Source organism: Zalophus californianus, chromosome 10 (assembly GCF_009762305.2).
Source record: "Zalophus californianus isolate mZalCal1 chromosome 10, mZalCal1.pri.v2, whole genome shotgun sequence".
Classification (NCBI taxonomy): domain Eukaryota; kingdom Metazoa; phylum Chordata; class Mammalia; order Carnivora; family Otariidae; genus Zalophus; species Zalophus californianus.
Genome location: NC_045604.1, coordinates 113,280,711 through 113,294,261, shown reverse-complemented (window position 1 = coordinate 113,294,261; position 13,551 = coordinate 113,280,711). Strand labels below are relative to the sequence as shown.

Below are 13,551 nucleotides of genomic sequence, written 5' to 3'. Positions count from 1 at the left end.
GGTGGTGCTGGCCTGGATACTCAGGGTGGGTGTGAGCACAAAGCCTACAGAGTGCTTTGTAAAGAACACAGGGGCAGGGGCTCTCTGCTTCCCCCCACTCGGGATAATCAGAGACAAGGCACGAAATGTTGTGTGTGCGGTGTTGCCTCTCAAGTGTGGGAGCACCGTGGTGCCCGTGAGCTTCCCCTCCCATAAGCACCACATAGGCCAGGTGGACTCCAAAGCGTGGCACCGACATCACTCGGGGCCTCAATCGTGAGCCTACAACACTGGGACCAATATGCTCTCTCCCTGCGATGCACCCGAAGGACACAGGAGCCCAGCTGCCTGGGACTTGGCCCACGTCTTGTTAACCAGGCTGTCCTGGTGAAGGGTGGTGCCCGCACAGTGGGACAAGAACGGCAGAGACGCCAGGTGACCTGTAGCTGCTCTACGGGCATCACGTAGCTCCACAAGCACCAGAAGCCCACGTGCCCCCACTCTACCGAGGGCCCCGGGGCAGCCGACTGCAGAGGGAGAAAATGGAACCTGGCGGTTCAGAAACCGGGCTGGCTCCCGCTGGGGCACAGTGTCTCACCACAGGGGCCCCTCCACAGGCAGGGGGACAATTCTTTGCTACAGAAGAGCAGGGGTGGCAGGGACGGGGGACACAGGGAGGTTCAACAGTGACATGCAGGCAGCACCAGGGCTGGAGCAGCTGGGAATGAGGGTGAGGGTTTGGGGGGGCCCCTCGTTCAGGCAGACCTCCTGGCTTTACCGCATGTCTGCTCTCTACGCGTTACCCATTATCGGACTCCATTTGCAAATTTAACTAAACGCCAATCAGACTGGATTCCCTTTGAAGTTTCCCCGTCATCCGATTCTGGGGATGGACAAAAATCTATAAAGTCCAAATTCAGCATGGAGACAACCTTGTTACAAGGGGACTGGCCACGTGGGAAGCGCTCAGTGTGATGACAAGGACCGTGGGCCAGAGTCAGCCAGACCGAGGCCTGGGGCAAATGCCCCGAGCTCAGGCTTCTCACCCGTGCGGCAGGATAGGACCAGCCCCGACATGCCAGAGCGCTCAGTGAGGGTGGCGTGAGCCAGCGGATATAATGCGCGTAGCAGAGCCTAGCGTGAGTAAACGCTCACTGAAGGGTGGATTTTAAACTTTACAGGAGGTCTTTATGCTTGACAGAGACATCTGCAACCCGGGCTCGGGTTCATGGACTGAAATCCCTACCAGCGGGGTCCTGTGCCTTACGCGAGCCAGTCGTGTGAGGGCTGACAGGTTACTAGCCACCCAGTGCCAACACCTGGTAGCCCTCAGCAGCCGATGCCACACCTTCTGCACAACATCAGCCCGCCAGCCGCAGGGCCGCCCGTCCCGGAGCCACCTCAGCGGGAGACGCAGGGGTGGCGCGTCGGAAGCCGCTGGAAGCTCCTCAGCCTCCAGGACCACAGGGGCTGCAGCCACGGGCCGGGGCGAGTAGGCAGAGGCTATTTTTACGTGGCATGTCTTGGCTATTTCAAGGTTCGGATTTTTATTTATTTTTTTTAACACAAGAGGAAGTTGTACTTTCTCATGACTCACTTCTTTCAAAATGGTGTCCTCGGGCATTGTTAGGGCCTTGTTCACGTTACCATGTCATTCAGAACTTGAAGAAGCTAACAGTTTAGAATTATATCTGGATTCCAAAGCTGGAAAGAACGCTGATGCTAGTATTTTTCCACAAAAAATTTAACATAGTATTTTCTGCTGAAAAATATGTGTATAAAACACGAATCTGAAAGATGTTAGATTATTACCCTCCAGAATACCTTCAAGCTCACAGGCTCCTGACAAAACAGAAAGCTTGCAGGGACCACACTGGCCACCTGCAGTGCCCGTAACCAGAGGAGCACCCCGCGCCCGATGCGCCCTCGTCCGACCAGATGCCTCCACTCCCAGCCGGGAACCAGCCTCTGTCCTCTGAGGGAGGAACATGCTGGCCCCCATGCTGCCAACGCAGCGGCCATCTGCTTTATTCACACTCAGGAATCCAAAGGATCATGCTCAGTTCAATCTCACAGCTTCAAAAAGTCACCAAGAGGAAGGTATGAGACCCATTAAAATGTGGTGATGTCCAGGAACACCGCACGTGGTGCAAGCAGCCAGAGCACGGCAGGTCCTGCAGACCTTACAGACCTGATGTGCAGGCACCTGGACCCTGGTGCGACTCTGCCGGCCTTTCTCCCAGGCAATGGTGAATCCCAAGCCCCGGCCGGTGGGGCAGGAGACAGCAGCTGCCTGCAGGACGGTCAGGCACTGGGGGTCCCTGGGACTGGGACTAAGTTCACCCCGACCACACAAGAGTCGCGGCCGTGGCGGGGAGGAGGAGGGGGCCTCTCGGGTTGGTCACCAACTCCTGCTGGACAGGTGCACGCAGGCGGTTTCAGGAGCAAAGGGAAGGGGCGCGCTGAGACCCGACTAACACTGAGAGCAGAAAAAAAAACTCTGATTCCTAATGGACTTGCCCCAGATACCTGCTATTTCTGGGGTTTAAATTTCTTTCTGGAAATGCTTTTGTGAAAGTTCTAGGTTAAATTCTCTAAGTATAATTAGTACAGTACTCTCTAGGCTTAGGAAATCTAGTGCTTAGTTTTAAAAACAAGCAAGACCATTTCAGTTCCAACAAATGACGACGGGTCATCATCTGAAAGGTACACAAGACCTACTTCCAATGCTTTCACACTTAAAAAAAATTGTATCAGTGGGTGAAGAAAAGCAGTTAAATCTGGAAACTTCCATAAAAATGTGTAGTGGGACCGAGCTCATTGCCACAGTGTGGGAGAAAAAAGGCCAGCAAAAAAATGGTTAATGCCGGCCTTCTCAGGAGGCCGTCCAGCGGTGCAGAGCACAATGGGCGGCCCTGGGAAGCCTATAAAGCCTGCAGTGCCCCGGTGTCCGGAGCAATGACCAGCATTCTGGCAGGTCAGCCTCGTGCACCAGGCCTCCCTTCCCAGGACCACCGCTCCGGCATTCTTCGACGGGTGGAACCAAGTCCAGAATCCCCACCACCTGAGGGAGAGTTGCAGCTACGCCTCCAGCCTGCCATGAGCACGTTTGCTGAGGCTGGCTGACAAGCCTTCCAAGGGACGGGGGAAGGGTCTGCTCAGAACCGGCCCAAGTTGGGGTGGCTGGCTGCGGTGCAGGTGAGTCTCCATCCTGGGTTCCTGGTTCTGCATTGGGGGCGATGGGGACCGCCAGGCAGACCTGGCTCAGTGGTCTCGGGTAAGGTGCCACATGTTATGCTTACAGCTGGATGCAGATGTGGATACACAGGCCACGCTCTGGTGAGAGGGGCGTTGAGGCTACAGACCCCCTCCTCCACATAAGAACCCAGACATGGCTCTAACAATGTCAGAGTGACTGTAGTCGGGGAGGCTTATGCACAAAGGTTCTTTCTGTGAGGCACGCCGAGAATAATATCCAGTATTCTGTCGTATTCCGCTCAAGCAAGGGGCTGTCTCACATTAGGACAACGAGACGGCTCTGTCTACAGTACCGCTCTTCAGTCACTCAATGAAAACGCTCGCCCAAGCCACACGTCTGGGCGGATTAGTATTCCTTCACAAAGATACACACCCAGTAGATTTGACAAATGTGGTTTTAGTTTTCTAGAACTAGACAAGCAGTGGAAACGCGAAACAAAATGATACCAAACTGTTTCATGCTCATCTTTATAAATTCATGGTCAACACTCAGGAGGGTGCTGTGGCGGTAGGAAATGCACCCTACTTCCTGTGTTGGTTCTAGGCCGCTATGAAATAACAGTATTTGCCAAGGATCAAAAGAAAGACTCATGTACGTGGGAAAGAAGTGCAGGACTCGCTTTGAAACTCTTCCCACACGGCCTATCTTGACAAACATAGGAACAGGACGAGTGTGCGCGGTGGGCTCCCTCACCTTCAAGCCCTCCTCTGGAAGCATCGAAAACGGCCCCAAGTTTCCACATTTAGAGAGCAAAACAAGCACCCACGGCACTTTTTACAAAGAAATTTAAAAACAGAGGCTTTAAACATTACAGAGAGTTATCTGGGAACAATGTCTTTTATGTGGTTCAAACTGGTATTATCCACTAAAGAAAAAAATGCAAAATAACTAATAAACTTATCAACACCAGCTAAGCAAAGCTTACTGAATACTTTTTAAATAATAACTGACCCTAAGGCTGTGATTTATGTTTTTTTGCTTTTCTGCCCTTTTTTTTTTTTTTAAGCAGTATTTTCAAGCAGTGGTTCAATAAATGTCTAGGCTGGTTTGGCAACACTTCAAAAATGACTCCTAATGATCTCACAGGGTAAAACAAGAACTCTCAACAGAAAAACAATTCAAGTCCATTTTAATGTGCCAGGTCGGCTTCCTTGGGGTCTCTCTCATCCTCTGTGGCGGGGCCCCCCCTCGAGGCAAGGGCACCCCTCCCCAGCTGTGACGGCCCAAATACCACCGCGGCTGCCCAGTGAACCCTAGCTGACTCGCCTGTCAAGACTGCGGATGAGCCAGGCGTGGTGGACGGCTCCGTAGGCTAGACCTGTCAGCAGCAAAGGTCTAAAGGGCTTTGCTCAGGCTTTTTTTTTCCCCCCAGCTTCTAGGTTACAAACATTACAAAAATATATTAGATTTTACAATAATTTATGAAAACATTGGATAAATATTTACTAAAGCAAGTACCACTTTTATGATTTTTTTTCTCTTTCATTTCATATCATGAAAAAAGTTTCATTTGGGGCACCCAAGCTTAGGTTAGCAAAAAAACAAAACCGAAAAACAAACTAGATTTCTTTTATCTGTTTTATTGTAAGAGATTCTGCTCCAGTTTCCACGAAGCATTCTGGGTCCACTATCTTCATAGAAGCTGGGTTTTTCCCTTCCCATCTTAGTTCTCTTTCCAACAGCTGCTGAAATAAATTTTATTTCCTCTGCTGGCAAATAGTACTTTTCCTGAGATTTCCATACCCAACAGCCATGTTCCTTCATAAGCCTGCTATTCAACTATTTTAAAAAATAGGCGTCCACCGTGCATTAGGATGACTCACGGTCCAGGCTCCAGTCAGACTGAGCGGCCCGGGAGCCCTGGGGACAGAAAATGGGGCATTTTCTATACTTAATTCTTCTTCCTCAGCTCAGTGACAACCATCTCTCCAAGACACTAAGGACCTCAAGTCCCAGCCTTCCCTTCACACGCATGTGCCTGCCGTCACCCTGTGGCCATCTGCTGCAGAGACCGTCCTCATCAGAAAGCCATCAGAAAGCCGTAAAGACTTGAACCAAAGACTTACTCCTGTTCTGTATGCTTCTCTCAGGTGCGCAGGTAGTGAGTGCCAGCCGGTGGGCACTGAACACAGTAGTCGACGCCCAGCAGACGCCCGGCAGACGCCCAGACAGGGCGCCCAGCAGACGCCCAGAAAAGGAGTCACTCACGGCGCGGACATGGATAACCTTCTCCATTTGCTCAGCTTTCTGCAAAACAGACCCACACTGCTTCTGGTGGTGCCTGTGATGAGTTCTGCTCTTACAAACATCTGGCTCACTTCAAAGAGCATCGCCTTTCTTTCTAGAGATGGATTTATTGTTTAAGTTGGATTTCTGTGAGCCGTGCAGCAAACCGTGAAAGCTGTGCATCTGGGGATATGGACGTCTTTGGCATGGAGACGCAACCCGGCGCCTCCAACAGCACCTCCCCAGAGCTCAACCTGTCCAGCGCACTCACTGGCACCGTCCTGGCGAACCAGACGGGAGAGCTCTCCGAGCACCAGCAGTATGTGATTGGGCTTTTCCTCTCCTGCCTGTACACCATCTTCCTCTTCCCCATCGGCTTCGTGGGGAACATCCTGATACTGGTGGTGAACATCAGCTTCCGGGAAAAGATGACAATCCCGGACTTGTACTTTATCAACCTGGCGGCGGCTGACCTCATCCTGGTGGCCGACTCCCTGATTGAGGTGTTCAACCTGGACGAGCAGTACTACGACATCACTGTGCTGTGCACCTTCATGTCCCTCTTCCTCCAGATCAACATGTACAGCAGCATCTTCTTCCTCACGTGGATGAGCTTTGACCGGTACATCGCCCTGGCCAAGGCCATGCGCTCCAGCCTGTTCCGCACCAAGCACCACGCCAGGCTGAGCTGCGGCCTCATCTGGATGGCCTCTGTCTCTGCCACGCTGGTGCCCTTCACCGCGGTGCACCTGCAGCACACGGAGGAGGTCTGCTTCTGCTTTGCAGATGTCAAGGAGATCCAGTGGCTGGAAGTCACCTTGGGTTTCATCATCCCCTTCGCCATCATCGGCCTGTGCTACTCACTCATCGTCCGGGTGCTCATCAAAGCTCACAAACACCGAGGCCTGCGCCCGAGAAGGCAGAAAGCCCTCCGCATGATCTTCGCAGTGGTCCTCGTGTTCTTCATCTGCTGGCTACCAGAGAACGTCTTCATCAGCGTCCACCTCCTGCAGCGCACACAGCCAGGAGCCGCTCCCTGTACACAGTCTTTCCGCCACGCCTACCCGCTAACTGGCCACATCGTCAACCTGGCAGCTTTCTCCAACAGCTGTCTGAACCCCCTCATCTACAGCTTTCTGGGGGAGACTTTTCGGGACAAACTGAGGCTGTACATTGAGCAGAAAACCAACATGTCAGCTCTGAACCGCTTCTGCCATGCTGCCCTGAAGGCAGTCATTCCAGACAGCACCGAGCCGTCGGATGTAAAGTTCAGCAGCGCTGTATAGAGGCGGCTGAGCGGTGTCAGCACAGGCCCAACACTGTGTCGCCCCAGGGCAAGGCAGGAGGAAGGGCAAGGCAGGAGGAAGGGCTGGGCCACACTGTGCCCTGAGCCTAGTCAGAACTTGCCAGCCCGCCTGTGCCCTAGCTGTGGGCACACGTGGGCTCTCAGGAGCCCACACTCCAAGCCACCCTGACTTTGGGCCGAGCACACAGCACTGGGGCTCCCCACCCACATCACGGCTGCGGGGCATGGGGCTGGCGTGAACAGGTGCAGGGCATGGGGGCCACTCTGCACACACTGTGTCCCACAGCAAAGGACATTTCTCATGTTGGCCAATGAAAGAAAAACGAAGGAGACATTTTGGAGGCAAGACCTTAGTTTCAAGGTCAATCTGCTATAAATCTGCCATCCTTGGGAGACAGAACACACTCAGCAGATCTGAACTGGATACTACGGTCCATCCCCCACGTCTGTGGCCTACAGTTTATTATGAGTACTAACAAGTGCACTTGAGTTAGAGGGGAACGGAGGAGCGCTTCTCCCAGGCACACCCCCCAGAGTGGCCCCTCGCCGACAGCAACTGCGTGACCCTGAGCACTCGGGCTGCCTCAGCAGGAAGGCTCTTCTGCAACCAGAGACCCCCTGCTGTCCGAGTCGCCGGCCCAGTGCTACCTGTTTGCGGGTGCCTCTGCACCTACACCACCAGGGAAGGAGCCCATGGGGGTACAGGCTGGGGAGCCAGCGTGTATGGGAGAAAGTTAGCCTCTGAGAGTAACAGTGGGGACGAAGATGACGGCAATGTATACAGATCTCCCTAAAATGTACAAAAGAGAAACTAGTGATTGCTAGGAACGTCCAGCCTTTCTCAATAAAACATAGTCACATCCTGATTCTCAATTCTCTTGAGTTGTTCGCTGCGGGGTAGGAGGGCAGCAGGATGGGGTCCTTAGGCCTCGGCAGCAGAACCAGTCTTTCCTCACAAGGAAATCCCCGTCCCTGGCGTCACTAAGCTCAGGACCCAGCCAGCGCTCCCTCACAGGACCAACATCTAAACCCAGCCACCGGCACGCACCTGGCATCTCCAAGATGTCTGACTCTGATGCACCACAGGCCCTGGTTCTTCCGGAAGGCTCTGTACTATCAGCAGCAGGCATGGTGTAGCTCAGAGTGCTCATGAGGCAGCTGGGGGCAGAGGGGCTTCTGTCCTCCAAGAGAGGCCCACTGGGGGTCCCTCTCCTCTAATGCACAGGAGCTGGGGGTCCTGCCCTCCAGTGTGGGCTGGGGCTGGGGGTACAAGCCTCCAATGTGGGCTGAGGCTGGGGAGCCCTGGCCTCCAATGTGGGCTGAGGCGGGATCAAAGTGAACCCCACTCCTCCTGCCCCATACACTCCACTCAGGGGGCCCACCTCCCCAGAAGAGGGGGCCCTCAAGGATTTTCACACAGGCAGGGCTTCCTGTGGGAGAGGCGAGACAATGTTTACGTGATAGGGAAATGAGCCACTTGAAGTTTCAGTGGGTTTTATGGGTGCAAATCTTCAAGAAAGAGAGTGTCTGTCCCAAGTAAATATTTGTGTCGACCAACTGCGACCTTACATAAATGCCATCTCCAGCACCCAAGTCCCACCTCAGACTCACTTTCCAAATAAATATCCCCGTTGCAGGACCGGAAAACCAACTGAGTGCCGAGGACGGTTCTCCTGCACTAGGAGCTCTGGTGTGGGGGATACCGCTACAGGGTGGCCGCATGAGCTTGCCCGCGGCGCTGTCACAGGACACGCCCCTGCAGCCAAGGTGAGGGGAGCAACTCTCAAGGAAGAGTCCTCCTTCCACCCTCTGCCTCCCCAGAACCTCCAAAAGTCACGAGTCTACACGGGGTACAGACACCGCATTGATGCACCTCGTCCTATAAAAGCCGGGAGAGGTTCTAAGATGCCTTCCCTCACACATCCTCTGAGTCCCCCGTGGAACAGCTTCTCAGGATGGGCTCTGCCCCAGCCCAGGGCCTGGTCAGAGCAGATGGCCACGCCCAAGGACCCGGCCTGCAAACCCTGCTCCTTACCAAGTCCCCCCTTTGACTTCAGGGCTGACAACTCCAAGTTGCAGAGCGGATGCACAGACGGGCGCCCCAGCCGCGAGCATCTGACTGTGTGCAAGGGTTCATCAAACACATGCACCATTCCCAGTGTGAAAAGCAGTGGCAGGGAGGTGTTTGAAGACTACACAGAGCCTGGAGACCCAGGCTGTTTAGCTGTAGCTCTTGAGAAAGAGTGGGGAGGCAGACAGCACATCAGGGATCAGGCCTGCTCTCTGATTCTTCCAATAAACCCATGAGACACACACTGCCCCCATTACTCAGAGTCCTGAACTGCTTGAAATCTTGAATGGTAATAATGTAGCCAGGAACTGACCCACAGCCTATGTCTCCAAAGCCCACGTCCCTTCCTCTACAGCACTCGGGGATCAAGAGGTCAATCAGGGTCACAGGCTCAATCCTTTCCAAAAGGTGCACCAGACGGGACATTCTGGGCAGGAAGGAGTGGAACGGAGAGCCCCTCCAAAGATGTCTGGGCAGGAACTGTGCCTGACCAAAGCCCCAAAGCATCGGTCAAGGGCAGGGACCTCCTATCCCCAGGCAGCCCTCCACATGGGCTGCCATCCACATGGCGGACATGGCTGTGAGAGCTGGAAAAGGCCGGCCCTGCGCTCATCAGCCATTTCCTGCTCCTGAATGGCTCACCACCAGGTCTGTCACAGCTGGTGCTTGTCCGGGGCACATGTCCGACAGGGCCGGACACAGCTCCTACCTCTAACCTTTCAAAGCCCATCTCCTGATGTGTAAACCGGCAGAACTCCCCCAGAGAGTCCACTGGACGGTCACTAGAAGGGCAAGTGCAAGGTAGAGATCCTCACTCAACAGAAAGGAATTCTTACCCCTGGCTGGACAGGTGGCCTCTGGAGTCTTTTCTGAGCCCGAGACCCTAGAGCCCGTGTCAGAGATGACGGAGGCTGTGTGTGCAGGCTGCCTAGCCCATTCAAACGCAGGCCATTCTCAGAAGCATCTGCCTGAGATTAGAGGCTGATTTAATTATTTTGTCAGGAACGTCACAAGATAAAATGAAAGCATTTGGTTGCCTTGCTGTTTCCTGGTAACCTGGCTCTCCCAGCCACCGATGCTCTGTAACCCCACCAAGAGCTCAAAAGTATGGAGCTGTAAGCACCCAAAACCCACTGGTGCTAGCACCAAATAGGACTGAATAATTTTCTTTGTGCTTAGCAATTAACTCTTGATTATGAGGGTGACACTTCCCAGACCCCGCATCCCCCTGGGAGGGGCGGAAGCATTTGGGTCATTACAACCTCACTGGAATGTGCCCTCTCGTCTTTCGAGGTGGTACGGGTGAAGCAGTCCTGAAACTTTTACGTGCATTCTGAATGGAGCATGTTTGTCAATGAACCCAGTTGTTCTCAAGTGGACGGCAGGAGATGCAATGTGGAAGGGGGAAGGGAAGGGAGGGAGGGCCCCAGGGTTGATGGAATTGGGGGTGTCCAGAGAACCCCGAGATCTCTAAACTAAGAATATGTGCAGGACGGCACACGGGCCGTGTACGTGCACATGCGCACGGCACACGCATGCGTGCATGGTGTGTGCACATGCGTGATCTTATGTTCTCTAGCTCCATCTGCTCAAAGGGGCCAGGAAGGGCCTGAGCGGCCGTGGGCCCAGCGGCACCCAGGCCATCCTCCTGAGAAGAAGCCAGGCTCCTCAGAGAAATGGCCAATTAAGGCAGGGCAGGAGTACAAGGTGAGCCCTGGCACGTGGTGTTCTGCCAGAAGGAAGAAAAGCTTCAAGAGAACAAGAGTCACGTTAAAATGACACGGGGACCTACCTGAAGGGACCCCACTAGCCAAACTCAGGGCACTTTGAGCATCAAGACAGTCACAGACTACTGACAGGTAAGAATGCATGCGTCCGCTCCAGGAATGAACACAAGTAAACATAACGTAAATGAAACGAACGCTGAAATAAACAAACACAGTACAGTCACGCACAGCGAGTGAGCCTTGCGTGCCTGAGAGCACAGGGCTCCCACGGGTTGGTGATGGGGGAGGCTACTGTAGCAGTCTCAGCAAAGCCCGGGACAGGCGAGAATTCCGAACGCAGGCTAAACCCAGGACACCTGATGGAGCAGGACATCTGGAGAGGCTTCGCGCGTCCCGTCCAGCTGCTTCTGTGTCGGGGAGGCAGGCACCACACAGCAGAGATGGGACGGCCCTTTGTGGAGAGCCGACGGGGAACCCAACGGGCAAAGGCGGTCCAGACGTGGACCTAAATAGTGCACGACGTCTCCATGTCCTATCTGGGACTGTGACCTCAACCTGGACAGGAGGAAGTATCAGAAAATCCAAAATGCGGATGGGGTAATGATCCAAAACGTCACGTCAAAGAGACAAAGAAGGGCAGAGGGAGTGTGCCAAACTAAGAGAGGGTAAAGAGATAAAGCAACTCAAGGCAGCATGTGACCCTCAACAGGACGTTCTGCAAGGGAATGCTGCAAGGGTATTGCTATGGGGCCAAGGGACAGGAGGAATTGCTTGGTGCTGAGAACGGTCCCGTGGTACATGAGATAATTCTCTTCTTCTAAGAAAACCCACAATTCAGTATTCATGGCTAGGGGGTACCCACAGAAAGCGCCGACCGAGGACAAGCACGCACACAGATGTCAAAGCAAACGGGACAGAAGGTGCGGAATGTCCATTCCAGGCCGGGGCACAGACCCAAAAGAACTGAAACAGGTGCTCAAACGAAAACTTGTACATGATTACTCACAGCAGCACCATTCCCAATGGCCAAGAGGTAAAAACAACTCAAAGGTCCACCAACAGCTGATGGTCTGGCCACACAATGGGATCCTATTTGGTCACATAAGGGAATGAAGCACAGACACTTGTCGCAGCGTGGACGAACCCTGAAGGCCTGAGGCTCAGAGAAAGAAGCCAGACGTGAAGGGCCACGTGGCCTGTGACTCTGTTCAGCAGGCCCATCCGCAGCGACAGAAAGCAGGCGGGGGCGCAGGGGCCGGGGGAATGGGGAGGGACGCTAACGGGGACCAGGTTTCTCCTGGGGGCGAAGAAAATATTCTAAAATTAGATCGTGGTAACAGTCAAATAACTCTGTGAATACACTGAAAACCACTAAGTACACACTTTAAAAGGGTGAATTTGCATTACATAAATTACATCTCAGAAAAAGCTGCTGTTTAAAAACAAACCCACCACGCCACCTGGTCACGTGTTCCCACAGCGCTTCTTCCCTGCTCGGCCGCGTGCTCGTGCCTGTAAAACCACTCGGTGCCCGCCGAGGCAGTGCGGGGTCTGCCAGCAGTCTTCCCTCTACCCGCCAGGCGCTTCACGGGTGCCAGGAACACCTGCCAATGGGAAGGCTGATCCGCCCAGGGTCCCAGAAGCTGCCTTCTCCTAACGAACACTCTCTCTCCTTGCACACTGCCGCATAGTTCAGGCTTTACTTTCTTTTCCATGGTGGGAAACTGAGCATTTTGGGTGTCTTCTGATATGCTGGCAAATTAAAAACAGACCAACAGAACTTGAATAAGAAGTAAAGCTGAAGGGGCGCCTCAGTGGCTCAGTCGGTTAGGCATCTGCCTTCAGCTCAGGTCATGAACCCAGGGTCCTGGGATCGAGCCCCACGTAGGACTCCCTGCTCAGTGGGGAGCCTGCTTCTCCCTCTGTCTCTCCCCCTGTTCGTGCTCCCTCTTTCTCTCTCTCTCGCAAATAAATAAATAAATCATTTAAAAAAAAAAAAAAAGAAGAAGTAAGCCTGAATTTACGAAGGGCTGACAGGAGTGGCCAGGCCGGTCAGGCAGGACCAGCAGCCCAAGGGCGCCAGTCTCCGAGGCTGACTCTCCGGCCCCCAGCTCAGAAAGGAAGCAGCCAGCCATCAACAGCCATCTCTCTGCTGCGTACTGTGCTGGGGCACCTTCACGGGGCCAGCTGCTCAGAACCCAAGCAAACAGAGGCTTCCTTGCCGGACCTACTCTTACCCACGCCTGCACTATGCACCTTCTGTTTGGGACAGAGCCCCTCCTGGGCACGCGGAGGCTCAAGGTACACGACACTCGTCATGTCCCTGGCTCTCCTCTCAGGTCAGGTGAGCTGTCTGAGCACTGAGATCCATCTCTGCACCCGTGCTCATCACCTGAGCCAGGGAAGAGAAGCCTGCGCTTCTCACACGACTCATCACTGAGGCCGAAGCCTGCTGCGGATCTGATCGGTGAGCACTCCACCTTCCCAGTTTCTGGTGGGTCGGGAGTCAGCCGCCCAGCAATCGCCAGAAACTGGAAGGGAAGGAGGGAGGAGGGTGGTGTCATGGGTAAAATGCCCACCAGGTCCCAGCCTCTCCCTCCCTCCCACCCTCCCGAGTGCCCTACCCACACCCCATTCTATCCACAGGACAACCTACAGGACAGTGCAGCCACCATCAGTCAGCAAGCCCTTGCCAAAGATAGAAGAGTCCCAGATAAGTGGGGTGGCCCTGTCCAAGACAGCGGGACAGCCACAGGGGGACCTGCCAAGGCAGGGAAAGACACAGTACCCACTTCCAGGAACACGAGGCCTGGCGCAGCCCCATCCAAGGCTCCCACCCTCCCAGATGAACGGTCCAGACCAGTGAGCGTGTGCACGGCCTCAGGCCTCGCCTCCACACCCAGTTAGTTCTGTGTCGGCAGAAAAGTGTGGGCAGCTGTGAGTTAATCTGGTTTTTGCCATTGTCCAGTGGGTGGGGGTTCTC

General features: G+C 54.1%; 2 protein-coding genes across 6 annotated transcripts in view; one reads left to right on the top strand and one right to left on the bottom strand.

The window, feature by feature from the left end:
- C10H7orf50 (chromosome 10 C7orf50 homolog) overlaps positions 1 to 13,551 on the bottom strand; it is a 130,056-nt gene that overhangs the window by 79,904 nt on the left and 36,601 nt on the right. The window lies entirely within an intron of this gene.
- Positions 2,905 to 7,617, top strand: GPER1 (G protein-coupled estrogen receptor 1). The gene is made up of 2 exons (XM_027610145.2): positions 2,905 to 3,177; positions 5,329 to 7,617. The coding sequence occupies exon 2, from the start codon at positions 5,656 to 5,658 to the stop codon at positions 6,748 to 6,750; it is 1,095 nt and encodes a 364-aa protein (XP_027465946.1). The 5' UTR covers positions 2,905 to 3,177; positions 5,329 to 5,655; the 3' UTR covers positions 6,751 to 7,617.